The sequence below is a fragment of the Lontra canadensis genome, unplaced genomic scaffold, assembly GCF_010015895.1.
Source record: "Lontra canadensis isolate GAN:19392208 unplaced genomic scaffold, GSC_riverotter_1.0 scaffold7, whole genome shotgun sequence".
Classification (NCBI taxonomy): domain Eukaryota; kingdom Metazoa; phylum Chordata; class Mammalia; order Carnivora; family Mustelidae; genus Lontra; species Lontra canadensis.
Window position 1 is genome coordinate 20300628 of NW_022631001.1, and position 27326 is coordinate 20327953.

General features: G+C 46.9%; 1 protein-coding gene across 1 annotated transcript in view; it reads left to right on the forward strand.

Moving 5' to 3' along the window:
- The window catches only part of TENM4 (teneurin transmembrane protein 4), a 715043-nt gene that overhangs the window by 419963 nt on the left and 267754 nt on the right, over nucleotides 1-27326 (forward strand). Inside the window, exon 6 of the mRNA XM_032852968.1 lies at nucleotides 17023-17232. Coding sequence (XP_032708859.1) covers nucleotides 17023-17232 — 210 coding nt within the window. The remainder of the gene's footprint in view (nucleotides 1-17022; nucleotides 17233-27326) is intronic.

Below are 27326 nucleotides of genomic sequence, written 5' to 3' on the forward strand. Positions count from 1 at the left end.
ATAAATTCTGCCCAGTGACTCCAGAGCCCTTAACCACTATGCCAGGATCCCGGGGATCTGCTTTCACATTCCCTGATCCACTTATGGTGTGACGGGCTCCCGTGTAAGCTCCCCAAGTGATGGAACCCTCATTTGAAAACAGGATGGTCCTCCCTATAACCACAGAGGAATACAACTTTTAGGAGAGTAAGATATGAAAGCATTTTGCTCAGTGTCTGGAATATAGGTGTTTGATTAACGTCAGTATTCTTCCTTCTGAAAAATTATAACATTTTTACTGTTAGAGATATTTCTACAGTTTGAAAGAACCTCCAGAAATCTCAATTCAATCATTCAACAAACAGCCAAATTAAAATTTCCTGGGAAACCCCAAAGTTTATCCTATAATACTGCCCCAACCTCCCTGCATCTCTCCAAGAGGACGAAGAGCACAAAAGAAAAGAAGGAATTGCTCTTAGTATATCCAAGATGAAACTCAAATTTTCCGAAGGGATTGTATCCTTCTCCTGTTACACCCTGGAGGGAGGCTAGAGACCTGGAAGGAAAGAAAAGACTCCATCAGAAATAGAGGGTCTCCTGAGAGCACATGGGGGGAGAACAGGATGGTGCCCCTGTTTTGTCTGTGTGCGCCTCTGTGCCGGCCCCCAGACCCAGAGGGAGCCTGAAGGGATCTGATGACAGGAAAACAACTCAGGAAGTTGGCTGCTCTTCACTGAACCCAGAAGCCATAAAGTAAAAGACTGAGAAATGCAACGTAAGCATTTCTGTGCCGCAAGAAAAAACAACACAACAGAAGCGATGTCAAAGGCAACTGGAGAAATATTTGCATTATATAAAGTGTATTAATTTTCACCATATATTATGTCTTCTAATCAATAAAGAGGAAACAGGAACAACCAAATGAGAAAAAAATGTGCAAAGACCCATATAGCAAGTCACAGATACCTGGATACAAATACCTGAGAAACGTCAGAGAATGCTCCAACTCTAGAAAAGGAATGAACAGTAAAATAACTTCAAGATATTTTACACCTACTGGATAAGCAAGGATCAAAAAGATTCTTTGTTCCAATCCCTGTGCTGGGTCACCATGGTACTATGGTTGATACTAATGACACAAAGCCACCTCCCTTGCCACCTGGTTGTCAGGCCTTAGGCTCATTCATCATCTCTCCAGGCCTCAGTTTCTCTTGTGTAAACGTACAGGTGGGGCTAGGAGAGCTTTGCTCCTTATGAGCTTTGGAAAGAAGCGGTCTGGAGCTCAGGCTGGGTGACGTTGGCCAAGCCGACGGACTGCTGCTGTAAGGCCAAGTGTCCTCATCGCTCGTGGGGGTAATCAAGGTCCCCACTTCATCAGATCGCTGTGAGGATTCAAATGGACACGTGTCTCTATGCAGCTTGGTACAACGTCTGGCAAAGAGAGAATCCCCAACAATGGTAACTATTATTATCCCTGCTGCTATGAACCAATCATCCTTCCCTCCTGCATGAAAGTCCTCAGAAAGCAAAAGACGCAGCTATTAGGGCAGAAAGCCTGAGGGCATTTCCTTTCAGAAAACCAAAGACTGAGAAAATGTAGTCACTTAACCTTCTGTGAACTTCTCTCCTCACGTCTACTAAATGGGGGTAATAAGGAGAAATTCTGAGGGTCAATGTGAGGATTAAGCAGAAGAGCGTAAATCAGTCTTGCTAGTTTTCATTATTGGAGCTCTAAGAGAGCTTTGGGGGCAACCCGTGTGACGGTAGTAATTTTCAGCTAAAGAGACCCAGGAAGTTCAATGGCTTAATTCAGGTGACACTTCGTATTTGCTACCAGATGCTGGGTCCCAGAGCCCCAGGAGTAGGAGCAGACCCTGGATTCTCCCAGAGGCCCATGCAGGGTCTGAACCCCTCCTCTGTCCAGCTCAGCTGTTACCTGTTCCCCTCCCCTTCCCCCAGACATACCTGAGTGGTCATTCTCTTCACCTGCAGTTCCTTCTGCCTGGGACACTTAAACCAGCCCAGCACTGTGCACACATGTGCACACACCACACACAATGCCCCTTCTGTCTGGCCAACTCCTGGTTTACTTTTAGGCTTCTACTTAAAGATCACTTCTTATACGAAGGTGTCATTGTACCTCAAGGTCTCAATTAAGGATGTGTTTGTTGTGCTCTCTACTCACATAGCACTGTAGGGGTAATTGCCTCTTCTGGGTTTTCTCTAAGGCAGGCAGGACCCAATTGGATTCCCCTCCCTCACTCTACTGGGGTGCTGGCTGGAGTCCCCTGTGGGATCACTGAGAACTGAGTGGAGGATCACGTTGGCAATACACCCTGGGGGCGGGGGGCACTTCATCTTCTTCCCCAGAAGGGTGGCACTCCCCTCCTCTGACTATCCCAGTGTCCTGTGACAAATGACACAGGCCCAGGTAGCCTTCCCAGCCTTTCAGATTGCTGGACTCTGGACATGGGACGTTGCAACATCCCCAGTGATTCCCCACCCGGCAGGCACCTGTCTCTTCCCTCATTTCCCTGGCAACATGAAATCCAAGGCAAATGCAGGCGGTGCGTGGTAGCACCAAAGTTAAGGGGACACTGCGTCCCAGGTTCTGCCCAAGAAACACCGGGAAGCCTTATACCCAAGCTTCTCCCAGTGCCCTCCCCTCCGTGAAGCAAGAAATCCCATTCACTGGCAGAGTTCAGACTCTGCTGCCCAAGGCATATGGCTGGATCTGAATTCCTGGGCTTGAGACCCTGAATGGTTTTACCTCCAAAATACAGACTCTTTTCTCCCCAGATGAAGTTTTTGGTTGAGAGAAACAAAAATAGCCAACACCTTTCTTTCTTTTCCAACCCAGTGCCCTCAGTCAGGGTGACCAGCCTTCCCGGGCAGCCTGGGAGACAGCGTCTTTTCATAAACTAGTATTGATTTCTAGTGCCATTTCTGAGGTCCAGTTTCCCACCACAATGCCGTTGATCTCGGCATGGCTGCAGAAACATGAGTACAGTCCACCCACTTGGGTTCGACCCGGCTCCTCCGCTTGAGAGCCGAGTCAGCTCCGTCCTTCTGGAGCTCATTTCTTGTTCTATGATGCCTCTGCATCATAGAAGTGTCACAGGACTGAAGAGACAATGTACGCCAAGGCTCCTTGTGTAAGAATGACCACCAGCTGAAGAAACCCCATGCTGGCAAGACCAGGTGGTGCGCTAGACAGGGTATGGGCTCCAGAGTCAGACCTGGCTTTGGGACTGACTACCTGTAGATCTGGAGTAAGTCACTTGGCCTCTCTGTGCCTCCACCTGTTTATGTAGGCTCCACAAGGACAGTGTTACCAGTTGACTTGTGTCCCCACCCCACCCAAAAGAGACATGTTCAGGTCCTAACCCCTAGTACCTCAGAAGGGGGCCATATGTAGAAAAGGGTTGTTACCGATGTAATTAGTTAAGACGAGGTCATACTGGAGTAGCCCGGGCCCCTAATCCAGTCTGACTGGTGTCCTGCCCAGAGACAGCTCTGTAAAGGCCGAGACACACATAGGGAGAAGGCCATGTGACAGCAAAGGCAGAGACTGGAGGGGGCAAGCTGCAAGCCAAGGAGCCGCAAGGATTGTCAGCAAAGCACCAGAAGCTAGGGGAAGACAGCGCATGATCCCTCTGCAGGTTTTAGAGGGAGCACTGTCCTCTGGCACACTGATTTTTGGATTTTTGGCCTCCCCAACTGCGAGACAATAAATTTCTGTGGTTTTAAGATGGTCTGTGGTGCTCAGTTATGGCAGCCCTTGGAAACCAATACAGACAGGAACTTTTCCTGTGAACGATGTGAAGTGAATGATGCTTGCTGTGAGCGCTATGCTGGACACGTGCTAGGTGCTTAGCACACGTGCTAGGTGCTTAGCACAGCGCACATTGCACGAGAGGTATCTGGGAAATATTTATTCCTTCCCCTTCTCTTATCATCTCAAAGGCTCCTTTCTCTACAGAGTGTATTTTAGGATAAAAACAAGTGTGGTTTTCTTCTAATTTTTGCCAAAAACCTCCTAAAGGGCCCCCAGCTTTGAGAATCTACATCTGGGAAAATTCTCAGTCTAGGGGAGACATGGTCACTTGAGAGCAAGATTTGGGCCAACGATTCTTTTTTTTTTTTTCTTTTTTCTTCCAAAGATTTTATTTATTTATTTCACAGACAGAGATCACAAGCAGATAGAGAGGCAGGCAGAGAGAGAGGAGGAAGCAGGCTCCCTGCTGAGCAGAGAGCCCGACGTGGGGCTCTATCCCAGGACCCTGGGATCATGACCTGAGCCGAAGGCAGAGGCTTTAACCCACTGAGCCACCCAGGCGCCCCTGGGCCAACGATTCTAAACCTGTCTATTCTCCCCCAGCACCTCACTGATTTATTTCAAGGCTTTTTTTGAGATTGCTTTCCTTGATTTTTCAAAATTCTTCAAAATGTCGAATTTTGAAAATTAAAAAATTTCAAAATTCCCTGGAGTGACAGTAGAGGAATTTCCAGAAAGCTTGGCCTTTAAAAAAAAAAAAAAAAGCTTGGCCTTTCTCCCATCAGAAATCTAATGGGAGCAGAGGCTTCAGTAGGGCGAGCAACCTCAGGGAAAGCTATCCAGAACCAGGGCATTTTGAGGGGAAAACCAGGTAAGGAACATGCCTCTCAGTATATTGTCACCATGTGCTTACACCATAGGATTTTCTGTTATTCTTTAACAACTTTCTGTTGAAATATAATCAATATCCAGAGAACCACACAAATGATAAATAGCTCTGGCTTTATTCTATAGGAGTATCTTTTTTCCTGGTTAATTTTTCCCAGTTCATTGATGATACTATTCTCGACTCCCCCGTCAAGTCTCTGTGGAAGACAGATTGAATTCTAGTGGTGGGCTCAGGTGGCCTGGGTGGGAAGCTCAGTTCCACACTCACTGGCCCTGTGGCTTTGAGCTCACTGTGTCATTTCTGTAAATGTTGTTGCCCACCCCCCATCCCACAATGGCTGATGAGAGATCAGGGAAGTAAACCCTTGGGTTTACAAATGCACATTCTTGCATTGTTGAATATTACTCATTTGGGTCATTTTAGGGGGATAGTGTGGGCTTAAGGTCCATCAGAACAAGGCCTGGAGCCCACACTTGTAACCGCGCCGCCCCCCACCCCCATCCAGCTAGGCAGTCCTGAGCAGATTCTGCATCTGTCAGCTTAGAGAGATCTAACACCTTTGCAGGGGTCATGAGGATTGAGGTGATGTGTATAAGGGACACACAGCAGGAATCCAATTAATATCAGTCCCCTCCCCTACCTCCAGCAACTAGGCCCTTCTTCCACAGCTTCCCACCTCTTACCTCTCTCCTACCGTACGTAATTCCTCCACCATGCCCCAGTATTTGAGTAGAAGAGAAGCTTGACAGTCAGGTTGTGCTCTTGCCTTTGTCTTGCAGCCTGGAATTTTGCAGCTGTGAAAATTGGAATCAGGGAAGGAACTATATAGAAAGAAATTACATGTATGTATACACACATACATACATGTGTACACATACGCATACATACATACATGTATGTATGTATGTATGTAAAAATTGCAAATACATATATTAGAACCCAGGAAGCAATAAATGACTTTGAAAACAGCGGTTTGAAGCACTTTCTTAATCAGAACTCAGTGCATAAGTGCAAAGCTTGAGCCTTCCTACTGAACAGAGCTCTCTGTGACCACAGATAGTTCAAGGCCTGCCGTAAATTGCAGGGGTTCCTTGCTCAGGTTCACCAGCAGATCTGACCGGCTTAGATGATCCAGCTTGCCTCGTGCCTTCCCTCTCCCCCACGTCCTGCAGAAAGTTGGTCTGTCTGTCTGCCTCAGTTGAGCCTCCGGAGGCCTGAATGGACCCTCTTAAACCCCTTTGCACCAACTCCTGGGAAAGGTTCAGAGAAGCTTTGAGAACCTTGGGGTTGTGGCGGACAATGAGAGTTCTGTGGGTCTCCCATTTCCCCTGCCCTCATTCCCCAATAACTCCCTCCCTGCTCATCTCCCTCTGCTGGCACCCCAACCTCTCCCCTGTGAAGTCATGTGTTTCTCTTTCTTTCCCCCACTGCAGCCAGGCTCCCTTCCAGGGGAAGGGCTGGTCTTGGTCTGTATCCCTGGTACACAGTGAGGGCCTCACTTGGCGAGACTGCCTGGGGTACATCTGCGGTTTGTAATCAAAGGAAGGTGAGGGACAGCTACCACTGTTGCGCATCTGTGGGTCCCAGAGCTGCATGCTCACTCTTATTTATGCTGCACAGGACCCCTGGGAATTAGGCTCCAATCTTGAAGAGCCCAACACTCTAAAAGGTGAAGCAGCCTGCTCCAGATCCCACTAACCAGTTCTAAATGCAGATCTCACTTGATGCACCTCCCCAAGTCGGAGTCCCTTTTAACCCCTTACCAGTTGTGTGTCCCTGCCCAAGTCACATCACCCATCCTAGCCTCTGTTTTCCTGCTGTAAAGTGGGGATGATGCTCATAACGTCGCTTGAATGCAGAAAGGATAAAATACCATCATGGACGTGAAAATCCTGTGTATAAAGTATTAAGTAAATACTCTTCCCAGGCAGGTTTTGTTTTTATTAGTAGCTTCGTTGGCTACAATAGATTCCAGTAGGTTCTAGTACCCATGATATATGAAATCACTACATGGGCTGTGGACATATGGTTAGAGAGGAGACCAGCCACTCTCCTCGGGGAACTCACTAAGAAAAACACACAGGCATGGTAGCCTTCAGTTGGTGGTATTTGCACATCTGTCTTCTGGCCCCTGGCAGCCTCTCAAGGCTCATTTCCTAGCACTCTCCTCCTCACACCCCTCTACTTACCTGGGCAGCCCTCCCCCTTCTGAAGTCCTCATTACACCACTTCACCTTTAAGGAAAGACCTGCATTACTACCTATTTTCGTTCACTGAAAGAAATCCGAACAGGACTTTCACTTTTACCAAAAAAGGCTAAAAGCCAAATAGGGTTCAGGGTTTGCTTTGCAGCGAGACCATTATCCAGGCAGCGCGCACCCTGAGCAGCGAGGGCGGTTGCCAAGCTCCTTCCCTGGGAGCTAAGCATCTCCGCATCAAGCCACCAGAACTTTGAACTGTGTCTGTGAGCATTTGGGCTTCCTCTCGGTTTATTTTGTGCAGCCATTAGCAAGACATGTCCTAAGGTATCAGAAAGCCTAAGAGAGGTGGTTTTGGGGTCTGGGAAGGCTCAAAAACTTTTCCATAGAAATGAAGGGTAATTGCTTCTTTATGCCCTTTCAGCTTTACTCTCTGCTTTCAAATGGGACAGGGATGAGACGTGATGACCTGTGCTGGTTTCCTGGCTGCCCCTCAGTTTCGAGGTCCTCTGCCTGGAAAGCTAGCTCTTCCCCCAGATGTTTGTGTGGCTCCCTCCTTCACTTGTCTCCTGCTTTTGCTTAAATATCACCTCCTCAGAGATGCCTTCCCTGAATATCCTGCTTAAAATAGTATACCCATCCCATCCCTCCAAACTTCTCATTGCACTTGACTTTTCTTTATAGCATCTATCCCCACTCAGTCTTGTTCTGTATGATTATTTGCTTCTTTGTTGATTTTTCTCCTCTGCTGAAAGATTTCTGAGGGCAAGACTTTGTCTTCCATGCCGACGAGCTTAGAACAGTGCCTGGCCCTGTGTAGGCACCAAATAAATATTTGATAAAAGAATCAAGTCCTACCACAAAATAAGAAGAAGACACATAACTCAGTTTTAAAGTGAGGATCTGAATAGGCATTTCTCAAAGAAGATACACAAATGGTCAGTAAGTACATGAGAGGTTGCTCAACGTCAACGCCGTCAGGAAACGCAAATCATATGAGATGCCACTTCATACCCGCTAGAATGGCTCTGTTCCAAAATTCAGATAATAAAAAGTGTTGCTGGGGCGCCTGGGTGGCTCAGTCGGTTGAGCATCTGCCTTCAGCTCAGGTCATGATCCCAGGGTGCTGGGATCAAGCCCCGCGTCCAGCAGGAAGCCTGCCTCTCCCTCTCCCTCTGCCTGCCACTCTGCCTACTTGTGCTCTCTCTCTCCATCTCTCTGTCAAATAAATAAATAAATACATAAATAATCTTAATAATAAATACATAAATATAAAAAAAAATAAAAATTGATGGCAAAGATGTATAGGAATTGGAACTCTCAAACACTGAGCGTGGGAATGTAAAAGGGTGTAGCCACTTAGAAACAGTCCAGCAGCTCTTCAGAAGGTTGAACAGAGTTCCTTCGACCCAGCATCTCAACTCCTAGGTATCCATCCAAGAGAAATGAAAGTGCAAATGCACACAGAAACTTGTACTCAAATGTTTGTACCAGCTCCTTCAGAATTAGCCAGAAAGTAGAAACAACCCAAGATTCCATCAACTGATGAGTGGATAAACAAAATGTAGCCTGTCCCTACAACGCAGGGTCACCCGGCAGTAAAATGAAATGAAATTCTGATCCCTATTACAACCTGGATGAGCCTCGAAAATACTATATTAAGTGAAAGAAGCTGGCCACAGAAAGAACACATGTCATAGGATTCCATTTATATGAAATGTTCAGAATAGGTAAATCCACAAAGACCGAAAGTAGATTTCTGTGATTGCCCAGGACTCCAGGGGGTTGGACAGAAATGCGGCATGACTGCTGATAAGCATGAAGATTGTTAGAGGGGTTATGAAAGTATTCTAAAATTGACTGTGGTAAAACAATAAATAAAAATAAATAAATAAAATTGTGATGGTTGTACTATTTGTGAATATCCTAAAAGTCATGGAATGGTACACTTTAAATGGGTGACTTGTATGGGTGTGTGAGTTATAGCTCAATAAAGCTGTGATTATCCCCCTAAAACAGCGAATGTCCTCATTTAATACACCTATATCAAACAAGCAGCTGAGCTGGCTGTCCACCCCTGAGTGCCAACCGGGGAGACCAAGGCACCCCCTTCTGAGTGTTGAGGTGGAGATGTTCCAGGATACTGGGCCTCCCCAGGCGAACAGGTGAAAGCAGAGCTCCTTTCCTGGTGAATGCTTTAAAAACAAAAAATGGCCCTGAGGACCCTATGAGGAGGAGGGTTGGAGATCAAATGAGCTGAGCCTGAGAAATTTACTGCGTCCTGGTTTCCAGAGACCATTTTCCCAGCATAAGTCACAGAGACAGATGGCCCCAGACCTGCTTCTGAAAATAACCACCGTTGAGGAGAAGAGTGGAGAGTTGACTTAGTGGGAGCTGCCCAGCCAGGGGCGGGGGGGTGGTAAGACCTACTAGATTTAACAGGCTGGAGAAGAGAGCAAGTTTGAGCCCAGCAGACTACAGCTCTGCCTCGATCATCCCACGAGGGACCCACAGCAGAAGCTGTTGTCTTTGCTACTTTCCTGTGTGTGTGTTTTCTCCTCTTTAAAACAACTGTTTTCTTTTGTTTTGTTTTCAATCTTACTATCACATTTGGTCCTTGAAAAAATTGGCAGGTATAGAAAAGTATCAAGAAAAAATAAAATGCATTCATAATTCTACTGCCTCGAGGTGACAGGTGACAACATTTTTGTACAAATGGCACACATACACACACATTTCAACACATGACAGAATTCCTTTTTAGACAGTTTTGCATCATAGTTTTTTTATATCCAATTTCACATGTCCCTAAACATTCTTTACACACGCGGCTGATAATGTCTGCATATTGACATTATACTGCTGTGCCTCAGGCACTTTTACCATTATAGATTTTTTTTTCCTTTTTAACTTTTTAAAAAAATATTACTTTTTACTATGACAAGTGATGTTGTGATGAATATTCGTATAAGTAATTCTTTGGAAAACTTATGATTATGTTCTTGGGTAAATTGCTAGGGTATAATTGCTCAGGTGAAAGGTTTTCACATTTTAAAAATCAGTCTGTATCAAATTTAGCTACCAATATCAGGGCATAAAATCTTGTTTGTATTTAAAACTGACAACTATCTTAGCACCTGCTAGGTGCCTGGTATTTTCACATTTGTTTCATTTTCTCCTGAAGCCTTAAAAACAATTTTAGAAGTGTTAAGAAGAGTGATATGTGCTCATTGTACAAAAATTTGAAGATATAAAACTCATATTGAAAAATGAAAAACTGCCGATATCATTGATAACCCCTGTTGAAGGGTTTTTTTTTTTCAGCTAGTCCTTTTTCCAATACATTCAAACAAATTCATTCATTCTGTAACCATTTTATGAGCATTCACAGTGCTGAAGAACCTAACTTGCCATTGTAACTGAAATTTTTATCCTGTGCTGTGTTTATAGTCTCTTCTACTCCCCAGAATAACCCCTGGAAATGTGCACTACTGTTATTCCTACAAAAGAACCGTAGAATGTTCTGGTCCAAGTCCCCAATGAGGACGGTAAGGCCAGAGTCATCAGAGGACTTGGCCATGGTCCCATGAGGCATTATTGACCCGTACCCAGATCTTGGCCCTTAGTCTATGCAGCAGATGAGAGCCCCTGGTGTGGAACTGAATCCATACTGCCCTGAAACAGGGTGGCCATCTCATTAACTGTCCAAGTCAGTATGTTTTCAGAGTAAAGGTAATTCATGCAGGATAACAGATGCAAACTGGGGCTGTCAATAACAAACAGAATGGATGGTCTCTCGAGCTCTCTAGCTTTATTCAGATTTCTAGGACGTTGAAATCCTTCACAGCAGTGGGCTTAAGTCCATTTCGAACAACTAGGAAACGAGTTATGCTAATCTTTCTGAGCTGAGACTCTGATCTAGGCCAGGACACGGATGTGAGCAGCTTGCTGGCCCACAGTGAAGTTGCTGGTCCTCCAGCAGCCCCAGACCTTCTATCCAAAGGAGATCCTAGTTTTCCATCCTCTGCTCAGAGCTGAGAAGGACTTTAGTTATTCAGTGAAGCAACTGGTTGCTGTGTTAAGAGCACATAGGTGTGAGGTTAATGCATGAAAAGAGAAGGAATGCATTTGATTTTTTTTAAGGATTTTATTTATTCATTTGAGAGAGATACAGAGGTAGAGACAGAGAGAGAGAGAGCACAAGCAGGGGGAGAGGCAGAGGGAGAGGGAGAAGCAGTCTCCCCACAGAGCTGGGAGCCCAACATGGGGCTCTATCCCAGGACCTGGAGATCATGACCTGAGCCAAAGGCAGATCCTCAACCATCTGAACCACTCAGGTGCTCCTGCATTTGGTTTTAAATGGAAGGACTAGAGTATTTCTAGGAAGGAGCCTTCATGGGAGGGATGAATCCATCAGCTCAAGGTTCCACAAGAGGAGGTACCTGTGTAGGTCTAAGGGTCTGTTTTGCTTTTCTCTAAGTGTCATTCATTAATTGCTGTATACTGGGCACTATGCTAGATGTTTTACATACGGGCCTAAAATTCAGGGCTGCCAGTTAAAACATTATGAGGAGACCCTTCCAGGAATCCAGGAAACCGCCTGGGGGAGGATATGCCCTCTGTGCAGCACACGGTCAGTGCACTGGCTTTTCTGATGAGACTCACGCTTCCCCACTGTATCCGTAGGCTGTGATTTTCCCCCATTGTACCCTACATGCAGTTTAGTGTAGATTAATAAGGTTATGTTTGGGTATTTAGATGGATTTCTCAAGACTGCTGAGAAAAGTGTAAAAAAAGTACCTGTTGTTCATGGACTTTCTTCCCTTGATAGAGTAAGAAATTTGTCCATCAGCTGGCCCTTCATACCTCAGTCTCATGGCATACTCCAAAGACACTCTTGGAATCCAGAACTCTAGAAGGCTCTTCCTTTAGAACTGTATCCTAGTTATAGGTTACATTTCAAATGCTAGGGCAGGCTACCATCGATTCACATGAAGATATGAGTAACTGAAATTGTTCTCTCCACAGATCTCAGAATTCCCTTGTTGTGTGTTCTTTTCATATATCAGGGCTGCCTCCTTAACACTTTCCTCTTTTTATGACATCGACAAGTAATCCGCATTGATAAAGGTGTCATTGGCAGGCTTGCAGATCTGTCATCATTTCTTCTCCAAAACCAGCCTGTTCTTACTAGGAAAGACCACAGCTGGCGGGATGGCAGAGAAAATCCCTGTTGGCTGAGCCCTTTCTCTGAGACTGCTGGGCTCCCTTCAAGCATAGCATCCATCCCTCAGCAGTGGGTATTAGCACTCCAGTTTTCAAAGGAGAAAACAGAGACTAAGGGAAGTAACGTGAGTTACCCAAGGTCACATAGCCCATGGGAAATTGGACTCTGACCCCCAGCTTACACAACAGGAAGCCTATGGTCTTTTCGCTTTAGATGTGTTCCAGTTGATAGATGGGAGCTTCCTTGTCCCTCCCTCAAACCCGGCCTGATAAATTTCATTCATGCCAACCCAGTGGGCAGAGCCTTGAAAATAGGGATGATTATCCTACTGAGAGGTTTGGTGTGAGGAAAAGATCTCATAAAGCACTTGGCCCAGTTCCTAGATTCCAGAAGGAGCTCTGCAAATGTTTGTTCCTGGCCCCACGTCACCCCCACCCCAACCGTATGGGTGTCTGGACTCTCATTCTGTGGCTTTCTTTCTCCGTCCTTATCCACTATAAGCTAGAAGTAGGCTCATGGAGACCTTCTCTCAGGAGACATGGGTGGCTCTCCTCTACCCTTCACCGGCCCCCTTCGTTATTGGAGTGAGGTATAGGGAGGTTCGTGCCAATCATCCCATCTCATTTTACCATGGACACTGTGGAAAATTCTACATTACCAGGTTCCCTTGAGCTGATGACCAGGATACATGAGAGGGCAACTCTGACCCCAATCCCATAGTCCTTTGGCATCAGGCACCCTTATTTGCCTCTATAAACTTACATCTGCCCCCCCCCCAACTGAAAGCATCATGTGGACTTCCAACGTCCTGGCTGAGCTGAATCATTGGGAAAGGAGATCTAAGTGGCTGAGCAGATGCTGTAAGTTTAAAGAGCCGATCCTTCTAAAGCACCGCCCTTATCTTGTCACCTCCCTGCTTTCAAAACTTCCACGACTCCCACTTAAGGTCTGACCTCCTTTTCTTTGTTCAAGGCCTAAACCTACTGTTCAGAGACTTCTTTCTCACTATGGTCTTTATAGAGACCCTTTGTGCCATCATCAAGGTACTCCCCTTCCCTCCAACCTTCCTCCCATCACCTCTTCATGTAACAAGTTGTTACTGGTGTTTTCTAAGAGTCAGACCTGCTAGACACTGGGGAGCATGGGACAGGGCCAGCCAGGCAGGCCAGTGGACAGTCACAGAAAGTAAACACTGCAGGACGGGAAGTATTGCCACAGGGAAGGTACAGGGCACTGTGCGAGCATGCAGTGGGGGCGCCGAACCAAGGCTTGAGGCACCAGGAAAGCCTTCCCAGGGAAGGTGATGTGAGGTTGGGCCCTCGGGAGGAATGGGAGCTAGTGAGACACATGGGGTAGTAGTGATGGGGAAGAGAGAAGAGGAAAAGGTGTGCTGAGGGAGAAAAAGAGCCTCAGCGGACTTGGTGAGAAGTTAGTGGTAGCTCATGAGATTTAAGAGGCCAGAGGGGATGGGCAGCTTGCTGGAGGACAGATGAAGAATGAGAGCCCAAGGCCAAAGTATTCTTCTCTCTGCCGTGGTGTCACACCCTCATCCCTCCATCTCTTCCCACTGGGATGCTCCTGGCTCCAGAAAGCATTTCTCCTTTCCTCTAGATGAGCTCTTATCTCCCAGTCATGCCCTGGGCTGTCTTCTGCTCTGAAAGGTCCCACCTGCCTGGCTTAGAACTCCATGTGACTCCCTCCCCTCCCCCCGGCTCCTTCTCGACCCTGTCTCTTACAGTCTGTATCCCCCTCACCTTCCAGCCCAGTCAGTGAGTATCTAGGAAGTATTTGTGGAATGAAGCAGCATTTGCAAGCATGCACGGCTTTTATAAAAAAGGAAAGATAAAATTAGCTTAGTGCTCCTCACACCATCTAGACATACTTGTGTGTAGTGCATCTAATGTTTATTATAATGTTTCTTGGCTACCACGCTGTTCTCAACATATTATTTGTTTGAACTCCTTTAATCCTCAAAGCAACCCTGTGAAATAGATGGGTTTTTTATTTTATCCTTTAATTTCCATTATATAAATGAGGAAATTGAGGCACAAAGGGTGAAGTAACTTGCCCATGGTCACAACTACTAAGCTAGCAAGTAGTGTAACTGGAATTCAAATGTAGGATCTGGCTCCAGGGCCCATACCCTTAATACCACCGTGCCTTGCTTCTGTAGGTGCCAAATTTGTACAGCAATGCATTTTACTACATGTGTTCCAAGCACTAGTAGATTATATGCATTATAAAATATATACAAAGAAGATATTAGCAAAGAATGAGATTGAAAAACAAATATTTCTCATATTTTCTTGTGCCCAGGGGGTGGTGCACCCTACTTTGGGGCCATGTAAATTAAAAGCAGCTGATGAATAAGAGGAAGGGAATTAACGTGTTTCCAACAGTATCTGTACCTCACAGAAACATCATGAGTTCTTGTGCATCTACTGAGGGCTTGAACCTTTGTTAGGTGCTTGGAATGTCAGGCTGTGACTATTCAGAGCAAGCTGGAGACCTGAGGTGAGTGAGGCCTGGAGAGGGAATGAAGGCAGAAGACATAGGCATGAGGCCAGAGCTTTGTGCTGTTCCCAGCCTCAGGCCCCTGAAGTGTATGATAGAATAATTTACTTAGTTCTGGAACTATTTATTTCATAAAGCTTGACAGATTTACTCAGGAAGAGGCTGTAACTAGCACCCTAGAACAACATATCGTGTTTCTTAACTTGCGTCTGAAATTCTCACAGCTCAGCATGGTATGGTACTGGTTATCTCCAGCTCATCAGAAGCTCTGATTGGAGATTATAAGATATCTTTGACTAATAAAAGAAGAGGAAATGAATGTGTATTTGCTTAATAAATGCAGCCTGGTGGACAAAATCTTTCCAAACTGGGACTGCAAGGGAAGCAGAATCATGAATGAGGCTCTTCCGGTGGGGGGAGTGGGGGTGTGGTTTCATTCAATTTAATGAACATTTGGTGAGCACTGACCATACTTGCTCATACATACCATGTGCACAGATACGGTATCTTTGGTCCTCACAACAACTCTGTCAAAGGGGAGGGGCGCCTCACATACAAACAAGGCACCAGAAGTCATTTTCTCAAGAACATACAGCTAAAAGGGGACTAGGTCATGATGCAAACCCCAATTCTGTTGAACTCTAAAACCCACTCCAAGAATGTGCTGTGCCCCAAGAGTATGCCATATCCTTTTATGTGGGAGACATAAATACAGATAACTTCAAAGACAGTATGGCAAATGTGACGGCAGAAGTACAGTTAAGGCTAGAGAAAGGATTGATCCCCTTAGAGTGCTGTGTAGTAAGTGGTGTCAGGGAAGGTTCACACAAGGTGAATTGGGAACCCTTGGTTGAGATTATTTTGAAGAGAATCCTAACCCCAATTTGTAGGTAAAGAAACCAGAACACAGAGCCATGCAGAGACTGTACTATAGTCATTGATCCCTGCCATCTCAAGTCCTCTTACTAAATTTCTACTATGAACCAGATGGCGTATGCAGCATCTGGATAAAATGTCATCACACGTGGTGAGGTGTGGGGGTTGACATCAGCATCGTGAAACCTACAGGATCCTGAAGGACTTGGTGGTTGTGAACTGAGAGAGCACCTCTTGGTAGATAGACCACAAAGGGCTTTCTCCTCCCCCACCCCAAATCAGCAGTTTCCTGTGCCACCTCTCCCTTAAAGCTCTGCCGAATTGTATGATGATGTGTCCAAGTTGCATTATGTTTCCTAAGGTTTGGTCTCTGTGAAAAGCTGGATAAATCTGATTATGTTTTCAGTGTATCAGTCAAGGTGGAAGAAAAGAAGCAGCCCGTGCTGTCAAGCAAATGCATTGTCTTGTACTGTATACTTGTGTATGTCTGTGCTTATGTTCCCTCTCCTGTGGACGATGTACTGCACATGTCTGAACGCCAGCCACAGATCGAACTGCAGATTGTCTGATCTCACAGGCCTTGTCCCAGGCCATCATCTTCTCCTTCTGAAGAGTTGGGAGTGTGCTTTTTAGACTGAGGTTTTAGACTCAGAACCCTGGCATGGTAAAACTTGGTGTCAAAACATACTGACTTCATGTATCTTGGAACCCAGAGAATATTCACCTCCTAAAATTATAGAATTATTTTATTGGAGCTGATTAGAACTGGAGGAGCCTAATGTGTTAGACACCTGCAACTCCCCATTCAGCAAATAGTTCGTTAGTGCCTACTGCGTGCTGGGCACTAGGCTAGCCACTGGGATGTGGAACATACAGATGTGGAAAAGACAGCTAATGCTCTTGCTCTCAGGGAGTTTGCAGAGAGTGGCAGGATTTAAAAATCTTAAAATGTTCAACTCTGAGGAAAGTCAAACATTAGTGTGTTCCAATCCTAGAATGCGAGGGATGGAAGGGAGCCCTGGATCATTCTCTCCGGCTCTATCTTTTATGAGTCCTGGAGCCTTTTCCAGGCATGTCCGATTAAAAATCTCACTAATAAGAACATCATTTCACTTCAGTGACACCACAGAATGGCCGGCTTGCGGGCGCTGCGCGATCACGCATGCAGCTGTTCATTTCACCAGGAAGGCCACTGAGGCTCAGAGCAGGGCAGCTGTTCCATAGATAGCGCAGTCCACCAGAACAAGACCCCAGGTTTTCCGGCCTCTCTCGGAGAACAGGCAAAGCAGGAAGGGCTTCCCGAGAGTTTCCGAGGGGTACAGTCTTTACAGGCCCTGCAGACTTCTGCCCCGAGGCCCGGCTCTTCGGAAAGAGTTTGCTCCCGCTACCTTTGCGGAGGCGATCAGCCCCGCCCCCAGACCACGTGTGCAGTAGATCGCCCAGTTTGGGGAGCCCCCTCCCCCGTTGATGCGTGTTTTATTTTGCTCCCTCCTCCTCCCCGTGTGCCTCAAAACCAATTTTCATTATTTTTTCTGTCTGTGTTTGTCTTTGTGGTTCGCAGGTGCTCCCCTGCATTGTTCATCTGCTTCATCAACCCCTATTGAACAGTCCCCCTCCCCGCCCCCCTCCCCTCCGGCCAATGAGAGCCAGAGGCGGTTGCTAGGCAGCGGTGTGGCCCAGCCAACCCCGGACTCAGACTCTGAGGAAGAGTTTGTCCCTAATTCATTCTTAGTTAAAAGTGGCTCCGCCAGCCTGGGGGTCGCGGCGAACGGTAAGTCCCTCTCTCTTCCTAACTTCTGTGGGTGTTGTGTGCGTACGTGTGTGTGTGTGCGCGCGCGCGCACGTGTGTGTGTTCCTTTCGTTGGCGATGCTGATTAATCTGCCTGCTCGGGCCGCTTGCAGGGGCGGAGGGGCCTGGTGCATGGGGGGCTCGGGGTTGTCGGGGGCCTGGAGCGGCTCCATGGCTCAGGCAGTCCCGCTCCTTCCCCGATGCGCCGCTGGGGTGTGCGAACTGGGTGGGGGTGGGGGGATTAGGGTGTTGCTGTCCTCGCTCCCCTGACAGACATGGGGTAGACAGAGCTGCGGGACAGAGACGCACAGATAGACACGAGACAGAAGCGTCAGGTGGAGATCCACGCAGGCAAAGACACAGAAGCATAGATCCAAACCGAAATAGAAAGGAAAGGTTAAAACGGCAGTAGCAGGGCTTGGCTACCTCCTCTGTGCCAGGACTGTGCGCTCCACTACCACTTGTTGCATGGTTGGAGCCTCTAACAACATAGCCTAAAAAACCCTAGGAGAGTGCCCCCATTAAGCCTGAGGAAAGCTGGGAGAAAGGATACTACCTGGAGGCCAGCGCTGGCTTGGAAAGTTCTTGACTTTCACATTGCCAGGAGACAGAGGGCCCTGGAGTCCCAAGCAGCTTCAGGACTGAATGCTGGCTGCAGAGAGAGCCAGGGGGCTTAAGCATAGATCTGCCCATAATAAGCACTCTTCTTCTAAGCTGTGTCCTGACTCTCAAGGAGAAGAGGTATGGGAGGGTGTGGTGGAAGAACCGGAGACTCACCTGGAGCTAGCAGACCCAGGTAGTACCTGGTCAGGTGCTGTGTGACCTGGCCCAAGGTCCTTGCCATCTCTGTTTTCCACAGAGGCCAATCCACTTCTTTGCAGGAATGCCAGAAACCTCCAAGAGAAGGGATGATGTACAGCCTCTGTCCTCTTTGAAAATCAGACAGGACGGCTTTGGACTTGATGGTTCTCTTCTACCAGGACTTAGGCCCTACAGTCTCTATGACCAAAAGCCAAACCATCCTCCAGGGCCTGTTAACTTTGTGCTCCCTGAGAGTGGCATTGTCCTTTTGGTGGTTTGGTGTCACTGCTTTTCTGTAGACTGTAGCTGCTCATGTTTTAAATTATGCACATGAACAGGAACCATGGACCAGGAGGGAGAAAACCTGTGTGCAAGGCCCAGCTCTGTAATTCACTGGCTATTTGTTTTGGCAAATGATTGTCCCTCTCAAGGCATCAGGTCCCTATCGTACAGGGATGGCGCAATCGCTGCAGTACTCTGAATCAGTGTCGTCTGGTGCTGACAGGGATGTAGCAGCCAGTGGCCTTTTCAAGTTTACTTGGGGGGGGGGAGAAACGTGTGTGTACACACACACACACGCACATGCACACACACACGATGGCATTCTTTGTTCATCTGGGTAAATAAGCCTTGCAGGTAAAAGAGAAGGCAGGAGATTGAAGTCCTTGATCTCTCCCTTTGCTAAATAACTGAACGAGAATGACCACTTTGTTGTAAGTTCTACAGCAAATTGATAGCAGTCGTGCATTATTGATGTGCAGGGAAGATGGGGGTACTTTGGCCTACAATCTGTCTGCTCAGTTGTGCTCCTTGGTACTCGTCCCACTCCCCAGGGGACCTAGAGACACTTCTGATTCCGTCCCGCGGGCTCACTGTAAAGGTTGGTTATAAATGTGTCCTGTGCCCAAAGGGAGAGTCTGGGTTTTTAGTGGTCTGCTGCTCTGGGGTTGGTGGGTCCCGAGAGAGCCAGTGAGTCTCACTGAAACCCCAAACCGAGCGGTCTTCTTGGAGCAAAAGGGCGTGCTGATACTGGCATGAGCCTGGCACTAGTGAATGGACTCTGGTGCCTGGTGGCCCCAATATATGTTTCTAAGGTTTGGATTTATTTTCATGAAAGAAATGTAAAGTTATTTTAATGGGATTATCATCACTGTTTTTGTCCAAAAAGTAACAAGGCTCGTTAACATTCAGGCAATACAGAACGGCACAAAGCAGAGTTTTCTTGTAATCCCGTCTTCCCAGAGATAACCATTTTTAACACTTTGGTGCTCGGCCTTAAAGGCACTTTTTGGGTCATGCCCATTTACTAAAAGAAGAAATGAATGAGCAAGCAGCACAAACTGAGTAAGGGCCAAAGTACAGCGAAGACAGCCAGGACTGTGGGGTCCTGGACATGTGACCCTTGGGCAAAGAACCTAACCTCTCAGACCATCAGTCACTCCATCTCTGAAATGGGAAACCCTTCCAAGGTTGCTGTGGAGTTTAAGAATGGGTAGAGAGCACCCTAAATGGATGACTTGCTCTAGCTCCTTCTGAGGCCGGCTTCAGAGACTGAATTCAGAATGTACTTTAAATGACAAAGGCAGCCCCTCAGGCTCCTGGCGGGTAAAACTGAAGTGGTTTCCTTAGTGGGAGCTGACTCAGCGCCCTGCGGGGGAGGGCTGACCCTCTGGAAGCCAGCCTCCCCAGGAGCTCCGGCTGCTCTCTCCAGGGACTCCCCAGAGGCGCGCGGCGCCCCCAGCTGTGTCAACCAGGCTGCTCTTCCCAGGGCCGAGACGCCTCCGAGCCATCCAGCTAAAATCCCCGTGTAAAGTGCAGTGAGAACGCATGGGGCATTACAGACCAGCTCGTTGTCCCTGCAGGAAAGAAAACAGGGAAAGGAGCTCTTTATGTGATCAAAGTCCTAATCCGCCCCCAAGGATAACCATCTAGAAAACACTGATAAATGTGAAGAAAGATTTCACTAAAATATCAACTAGTCACAGCTGAAAAGCTAAGGAAGTGGTGAGGATTAAGTGGGTATTTTGTCCCTACCCCAGAGAAACTTTATAGAATAAATAGTAAATTTTCTGTCAATTGTCATAACCTAAATTCTGCAGTAAAGAGACTTGAGAAACCTGGAGTCTAATATTTAAGAGGGTCAGGGAATAAATAGCTCAGAGAAAGCTGTCAGTTTCTTCTCAAAGCCTAGGTGAGCAAGAGGTGGGTGGGAGAATTTACATGTAATGAGCACCTTCTGCGTGTAAGTCTTTCTTTATATGCATTAACTTCTTTGAGCTTCCATGTATTCCTATGTCTCTGCCAGGAAAATGAAGCCCAGCAAAGGCCAGTGACTTGCCCATAGCTCCAGGGCATGTTAAAGATTCATACCCAAGCCTGCTTCATTCTAAAGGCTCCTGTCTTCTTCTTCCCTCTGTCCCCCTATTTGTTATGTTTTCTTACCAATACCAGGTCGTGTTTTTTCTTTTTTATTAACATATAATGTATTATTTGTTTCAGGGGCACGTGTCTGTGAATCTTCAGTCTTACACAATTCACAGCACTCACCATAGCACATACCTTCCCCAGTGTCCATCACCCAGTCACCCCAACTCTCCAACCTCCAGCAATCCTCAGTGTGTTTCCTGAGATTAAGAGTCTCTGGTTTGTCTCCCTCTCTGGTTTCATCTTGTTTCATTTTTCCCTCTCTTCCCCTATGATCCTCTGTCTTGTTTCTCAAATTCCTCAAATCACTGAGATCATATGATAATCGTCCCTCTCTGATTGACTTATTTCCCTTAGCGTAATACCCTCTAGTTCCATCCATGTCATTGCAAATGGCAAGATTCTTTTTGATGGCTGCATAATATTCCATTGTATATACCACACCTTCTTTATCCATTCCTCTGTTGATGGACATCTAGGCTCTTCCCATAGTTTGGCTATTGTGGACATTGCTGCTTTGAACATTTGGGTGCATGTGCCCCTTCAGATCACTACATTTGTATCTTTAGGGTAAATACCCAGTAGTGCGATTGCTGGGTTAAAGGGTAGTTCTGTAGTTTTTCTATGTCTCCCCCTTAGTAGGAGACTGGGGAAGAGAAGAGGAATTCCACCAAAGAAAAAATATTTAAAGATTTTTTAGAAGAATTTCTTAAAAAAGAATTACAAGTTGTTAGATTCCTATTACTTCACAAAATTTTATAAAGTACTTATTACATGACAAGTGTTTAATTCCATTGAATTTTGGAATCTCATTGAATCTCATTGAATCTTCATATCTATCCTGTGACATAGCCAGTTTTAAGTCAAATTGAGGCAGTAGAGGACCAGAGAGGTTAACTAACTTCCCCTATATCACACAGCTTCTGATAGAATCAAATTTGAACTCAGTTCTGTCTAATGCCTAGAGTAGAATCTTTCAGCTGTATTTTTGTGAGGACTGGGGACATTTCAAAGATGAATAAGTATAAATGACTTAGTCACTAAATTTTGGTCCTGCTTCATGAGAGGCAAGTCCTGGACGCTGGGCTATCCATGGCTATTTTTCTTTTCTATTATCCCCCCACACCCCTCATCCTGCACTGGGCCCTTTCCACCTCGCCTTACACATTTTTCAAGCTAGTCACACTGGTCAACATCACTTTTTGGCAGTTTCATTGACTTTCTCAGGTCTTAAGCAGCTGGGATTATTTTGTTTTGACTTCTAATCCAGTGGAGGAGTGTTTATTTTTCTTTCTAAATGGGAAACACTGCTATGTATGCCAGCTCCTTCTAAAAGTGTTTTCTTAAAACAAAACAAAACAAAAAAAATTCAATGTAATTTAGGACCTGTCCAGATTCCCCTGAGGGAGTCTGCCCAGGTCCTTGTTAGTCATTTTGTGAAATCAGAAGGCAAAATTGTGCCTGTTTCCTACTGTTGAGAGGGTTTTGTCTCCTTTCACTGAGAATTTCCTGGAACCTATTTTAGTTGTTCTGTGTCAACTATAGGTACTTGGGTCTGGATATTTCCCCAGCCCCAGAGGTAAAGGACATTAGGGTTTGTGTGAAGTTTTCAGGCAATTCTGTTTACCTTTCCTCTCTCTTGCATTAAAATAACTCTCACTGGTAAATAGATTTATACCAGCTGTGTGGTGAAGTTAAGTTACCTATCTCCTAGTAGCAAGACAAATTGGTAGGTTCCTTTATTCATTCACACATGATGACATTTGAAATGTCTGTGGATGTTATCCAGACAGGTGAGGGGGGAAGGGCATTCTAAGCAGAGAGATCCGCAAAACAGGTCTTAAACCGATGGGATCAGAATCTCTTAAATGAACCCCTTGGATTCAGCATCCATTTCAGGATTCAGAAGTGTTCAGGTTTAAGGAAGAAAATACAGTTCATGTGGTGTATTTTTCTTAACATTCCCAGAGTGCTCAGATGGTCCACGGTCATCAAACACGTCAGTATTTCTGCACTGAAACATGAATAGCTGTACTCATGGGATCTTAAAAAAATAAATAAATAAAAAGATTCTGAGCCTCGTGTCAGTTCAAGTTTTGCCATGAAAAGAATTTTGATAGAACTTCTGGTCTTAGAGTTTTGGCGATTTCCGAATGGTGGTTAATGGATGGTGGGCCCGAACTGCACCTTTTTAAAAATGGGGGTATCAGGCTTCAGAGGTTCAGTAACTCGCCTGTGGTTAGAGAGGTAAGTAGAGAGCTTGACACATAGAAAGTAGGCTGCAGGTCCCAGTCGCTCCCGGGAAGGCTTTATAAGAGCTTGCTGTTTATCCATGACAGCTCCTCAGAGAGGCCAAGCCCCCTCTGCTGTAGACATGGGAACTCAAGAGGCCAGGCCAGCAGACTGGCGGGCTCCCTGCAGGGGAATCCAGGAGAAAAGAGGCCAGGGGTTCAATTTTCCAGAACCTGGAACTCAGCAACTCTGAGCTCTTAAGGAACTTTCCTGACAGCCCCTCAGGTGCGTGGACCTTCTTTCTTAGTGCCCTGCCGTCTTCTGTACACACTCCCCCCGAACAGTCGGAGGACCTTCCGATCCAGGTCTGATTTCCATGTTCAACTGCAGGTCCATTGAGGTGGGCCTTGTCCAAGGCTTTATCTTCTCTGCTGAGCACCCGCTTGTAGGGGCTACAGTCACAAGTGAAAAAAGTTCATGTTCTGTCTTCCTCCTTTCTGCCAGCCCTCTTCCCCTTCCCACACACAAAACCACCACCACCACCGCCACTCCTCCACCCCGCCATGGAACAGTGCAGTGAACCACATACCTGATAAAACCGTGGAGACTCTCAGAGATGAAGTGATTCATCCAAGGGCTGCAAAGTCAAGATTCAAAGCGTGGCCCCAGACTTCATGCCCTTCCCACCTTACCAGGTGCCTCCCTCCACTCAACAAGCCCTCACCTGTGGCTTCCCACCTCGGGCAGGCCATTGTGCCCCCCTAATTGGGGGCAGTGGGGACAGCCACACAGAGGTGACTTCTATTTTTATACAGTTTACAAAGCCCTTTTTCATACATTACCTCAGGCAAACTCTAGTGACTCTAATTTAATTGCCACATTGGCTTTCTAGGAGGTAAGGCTTCTTCCTGACCTTGCAAAATAAACAGGTCACATTTTGAATTAATGTAACCAAATGTCCTGGGAGCACCAGAGCCCTTTAATTAGTCACTCACGTGACACAGTTGTAGACTCTTTGCAGCTCCTTTTTCACTAATTTCCCCAAATACCATTGCATTAAAAGTACAAAAATAAAATTTTTGGCATACGACTTGATTAGATCTAGGAATTCCTAGACCACCCTCCGAGGAAGGCGCATTAGCCATGTGTCTGGGCTTTTTCCATCTGGAAACTCAGCCTGGTTTGTGTCCCCACTGAAATGTTAGTGGCCTGCTCCGTGAGGCCCTGTGGACACCAGACCATGTCTTAGAGCATCCCCTGACACTTCAGGGCCCAGACTGTTGAAGAGGCACCAGGAAGGAGCCCACGGAGAGTTTGAGAGATTCATACAACTAACATTGCGAAGCCCTCACGTTCCCAGAGGGCGTTCACATCTGTCACCCAGCCAGATCCACAGCACGGGGAGATTTACATGGCATGCAGGAGGCACCATCATATGCTGGAGGAAACCTGCTCAGAGAGACAAGCAGCTTGGCCCTGAGCTGCCCATTTGCCACATGGCTTTGAACCTGGTCTAGATTTGCCCACAGTGGGTCAGTCCAACCTGGGAGGCCTGCCCCCATCCATATAAGCTCTGTTTTCTGGCTGTACACCTCGCCTGGAGAGGCCTCACTGTGACCCTTCAGCGTAGCAACCTGCTGGTGAGGGGGCTGACATCCCTGGGAGCTGCAGACCCGGCTGCTGAGAACAACTCCGCCTCTGACCTGCAGTGTGACCCTGCACAAGCCTTGTCCTGTGTCCCTCCACTTCCTAGGCTGCGCGGTGGGAGAGCTGGAGGACATCAGCATTGCCCAAGCCGGTCACAGTCTATGATGGTGGTGGGCCCACATGAGCCACTCTTTCCTTTCCTGCCCTGCCTCCTTTTACCAACTTTTTTTTTTTAAACCTAAGTGAATTTATTTATTTATCTTTTAAGACTTTATTTATTTGAGAGAGAGAGAGAGAGGAAGGGAGCACAAGCAGAGATGGGGGTGGGAAGGGACAGAGGGAGAGGGAGAAGCAGACGCCCCGCTGAACAGGGAGCCTGACAACACAGGGCTGGATCCCAGAAACCCAGGATCATGACCTGAGCTGAAAGCAGATGTTCAACTGACTGAGCCACCCAGGTGCCCCGAATTTATTTACTTTATAAGAAAATCATGTATTTCTGTTGCAATTTACTTGCTATATCTAGAAGGTAGCCACAGAAGTAGAAACAGTGGAAGCGGTTGTCAGTCTGGCGAAAGAATGCCTGCTTGAGGACACAGAGAGGAGGTTTGCTTCTCTTTGTTAAGCAGGGAACTTTGCAAGTGTTAATGTTAAAAACACACCAGTGCTAAAGTGAGACTTCCTCCTCGACCTCACGTAAAAGTTGAAAGCAGCTATCTTGCATGTGACTCCGAGTGCTTTAATGTCCATTGGCGCTGAACGCCCCCAGAATCGCATCAGCAGGACACCCGGCCCCATGCCTTTTCCCAGTACTCTGTCTAGGCTTCCTGTGTGACCCCCCTTGCAGCCTGCTCACTCTGAGAATAAACATCTCTGGCTGCTTCCAGAATGTACCCTTCTTGCCTCTCCTAAGTGTGGTCTTCTCTGAGTGATCCGTTCCCACCCTCCCCTCAGAGGCCCCTGCCCTCTGCCCCTGTCGTCAGGTCTGAGCTGGGTGCTTTGAGCTCAGCTGGATCCCCCATCACTGGTTAATGGCTCCCTGTTTGAACTAGGAAACCATGTGGCTTCCTTCCTCCCCCCGCCTTTCTCCCCTCCTCTCTCTCCCTCTCAACTGCCATTATTTATATAGGTCTTTGAGATTAAACAACTAAAAAAAAAATTTTCACTTTGCGATAAAAGGCCAAAAGGACCAAAGGCAGAAGAAAAACAGAAACAGCACAATGCAGAGCCATGGCAGGGAAATATATATTATGGATGCCTGTAGATCCTCACTGTGCTGTGTCGCCACCGGCAAGTTGATTAACTTCTCTGGGTCTATTTCCTCCTCTTTAAATGGATGTTGGTTTGAATAGTACTTCATAAAATTGCTGTATCTATAAGGAAATATGGTCAAGGCTTCTAGCATGATGATTCTTACATCACAGGCACCCAATGAATGTTAGTTTCCTGTCCCCCTCCTGGAAGACAAAAGGTTTTGGCCAGGTATCTCAGGAAGCAAGGCAGATTCCTCCATGCCTACCCAGACTTGGAGGAGCTACAATTAACAGCTCTGTTTGGGTGTCCTGAGCTTTAATCCTTCTCTCCCTGCTGCATGATTTCCAGAGATTTAGGAGAGGGGAGTGAGCCCAAGGCAGCAGCTAAGCAAACATAGCAGGGGGTCTTGGAAACAGAGCCCAGCCTTGCTTGCTGGAGCTCCCTGCATTGCTTCCATTCCCGTACTGCCAGGAGCTGAGTGTTGATATCTGGGACCCGATGAAACGCTGTGATGTCTTTTCCTTCTGGTCAGCTGGCCTTCCCGCCAGAGTTGAAAGGAGAGAAAAATGACTGGTAGTTCATGTAGGCTTCACTCCTTCTCTCCTGAACGGGTCACATTTCTGTAAATACCTCTGGGAAGCTGCTGCCCAGACTCACAACGGTAATACCTGTACCAGCGCTTCTGGAGACCTTTCCTCAGCTGCTGCACTGGAGGCTCTGGGACCACTGGTTGGAAGCCAGTTTCTCTCCCCACTGGCTGCGTGATCTCATCCAGACTCTCCTGTCTCACCCGCTTCCCATCTGTAAAATGGGATGAGAGAGCAACCTGGCAGTCGTTTCATTCGAAGGTCATAGGGGACAGTGTCTTAGATACTGAGATTATAGCGGGTGTGTTCAGAATTTGCTGGTCTCCTCTTGTCATCTTTGGCAAAGAACGGGGTGTGTTTTCAAATGGTGAGGAGGTTCGCTGCTGGAAGGTTAAGTTGTGATGACTCGTCTGCTACCATCTTGGGAAGGAGCAAAAAAGGAAGTTGAAATGACTTACCTATTTTCTAGTTTTGCAAATCCTACTCTCCTTAGCCAAGACATTTCCTACTATGTCTTTTCTCCCCTGGACTACTGCTGTTGTGTCCTGACGGGCCTCTCTGCCTGCTGTCTCTCCCTTTCCTCCATCCTCGCACTGTCCCGGGGTGATCCCTCCAAAGCCCAGATCCCTGTCATACCCACCCCCCCCAACCCTTGACTTGTTCCCACTGCTGGCGGGCTGAGGGCCTCAGCACAGCAGCCACAGCCAAAGCCCTTCCTCCCAGGAGCCCTCCTCTCCTTTGTTTACTCTTGGGCTCCCGCCAGGGAGCTGTGGCCACAGTAAACTAACATGGCTTTGGAGGGGACAGGGAACATGCCCGATGCTAGACACAGGGCCTGCCATGAATACTGGCATCACAGGGAGCAGAGGCTTCCGAATATAACAAAACCTCATTAGTTTAGAGTGAGAACAGTGGAAGCGCTTTCTGATTTGGAGTGATCTGGGAAGAAATGAAGCTTGTTTACCCTTCAGAACCAATTCCGTTTCAGCAGATGATTATTAAAGACTTACTTTGTGCCAGGGTTCATGGAGAAAAGAAAGCAGCCCGCTCACCTGTTTGGCTTTTGGGGAGACAGACACACACCTGAACCATCCCGTCCTGAAGCAGGCATCCATTGGGGCAGCAAGGAGG